This window comes from Seriola lalandi, unplaced genomic scaffold, assembly GCF_002814215.2.
Source record: "Seriola lalandi dorsalis isolate HSWRI2012SDOR001 ecotype SW California unplaced genomic scaffold, Sedor1 jcf7180002010824, whole genome shotgun sequence".
Lineage (NCBI taxonomy): Eukaryota > Metazoa > Chordata > Actinopteri > Carangiformes > Carangidae > Seriola > Seriola lalandi.
Genome location: NW_019481477.1, coordinates 1 through 796, shown reverse-complemented (window position 1 = coordinate 796; position 796 = coordinate 1). Strand labels below are relative to the sequence as shown.

Below are 796 nucleotides of genomic sequence, written 5' to 3'. Positions count from 1 at the left end.
TGCTGTGTTTTAGCGTCATTATACGGACATTTCATGTGTAAACTTTATGTCACAGGTACATGAATGGTGCAGCCACCAACCCCGACTGTCATGTTCTGGCCTACGCTGGTGCTCAGGTCAAGAAGGGACTGGATATTGCAAAGAAGCTGGGTGCTGAAAATTTTGGTATGAGGGACTTGATGGTGTTATTTTGTCTAGATGTAAAATATCAATATGTGTCCTCACTGTAATCAATCAATCAATCAATCAATCAATCATTTGTCTTCTCAGTGTTTTGGGGAGGAAGAGAAGGTTTTCTTTCCATCCATAATACAGATGTTGCTGCTGAGCTGAAGCACATGGCCAGCTTCTTCAAAATGGCTGTTGGTAAGTGGAATGAATTATGAATCTGGGTTTCGGTCAGTCTGGTGTTATGAGTAACAGTCTCAGTTTCATATGTGTATATTTGTCATCAGAGTACAAAGAGAAAATTGGATTAAAGTGCCAGTTTCTGATTGAGCCAAAGCCTAAGGAGCCCTGCAAACACCAGTATGATTATGGTGAGGACCCTTAAACACAAATTTAAACAAAGCAGATCTGCTATTTGATCTCACTGTTTCACAGTTTTATACTTCATTGTTTCCTTTAACAGATGCTATGAGTGTTATAGGATTCCTTAAGCATTATGGCCTGGAGAGTCACTTCAAGTTGAACATTGAGCCCAACCACACCACCCTGGCAGGACACTCCTACGAACATGATATTGTCATGGCCTCTGCGTGAGACACCTTACCTGCTGACAGAATTTTAACTTAAT

The 796-nt window shown here is 40.8% G+C and overlaps 1 protein-coding gene across 1 annotated transcript; it reads left to right on the top strand.

Annotated features, from left to right (window-relative positions):
• Positions 1-55: 55 nt before the first annotated feature.
• LOC111673488 (uncharacterized) lies at positions 56-774 on the top strand (the record flags this gene model as incomplete). Its single annotated transcript, XM_023431251.2, has 4 exons — positions 56-165; positions 271-366; positions 456-539; positions 632-774. Coding segments are annotated over 4 exons (421 nt in total), but the record flags the coding sequence as incomplete, so codon positions are not given.
• Positions 775-796: the final 22 nt, after the last annotated feature.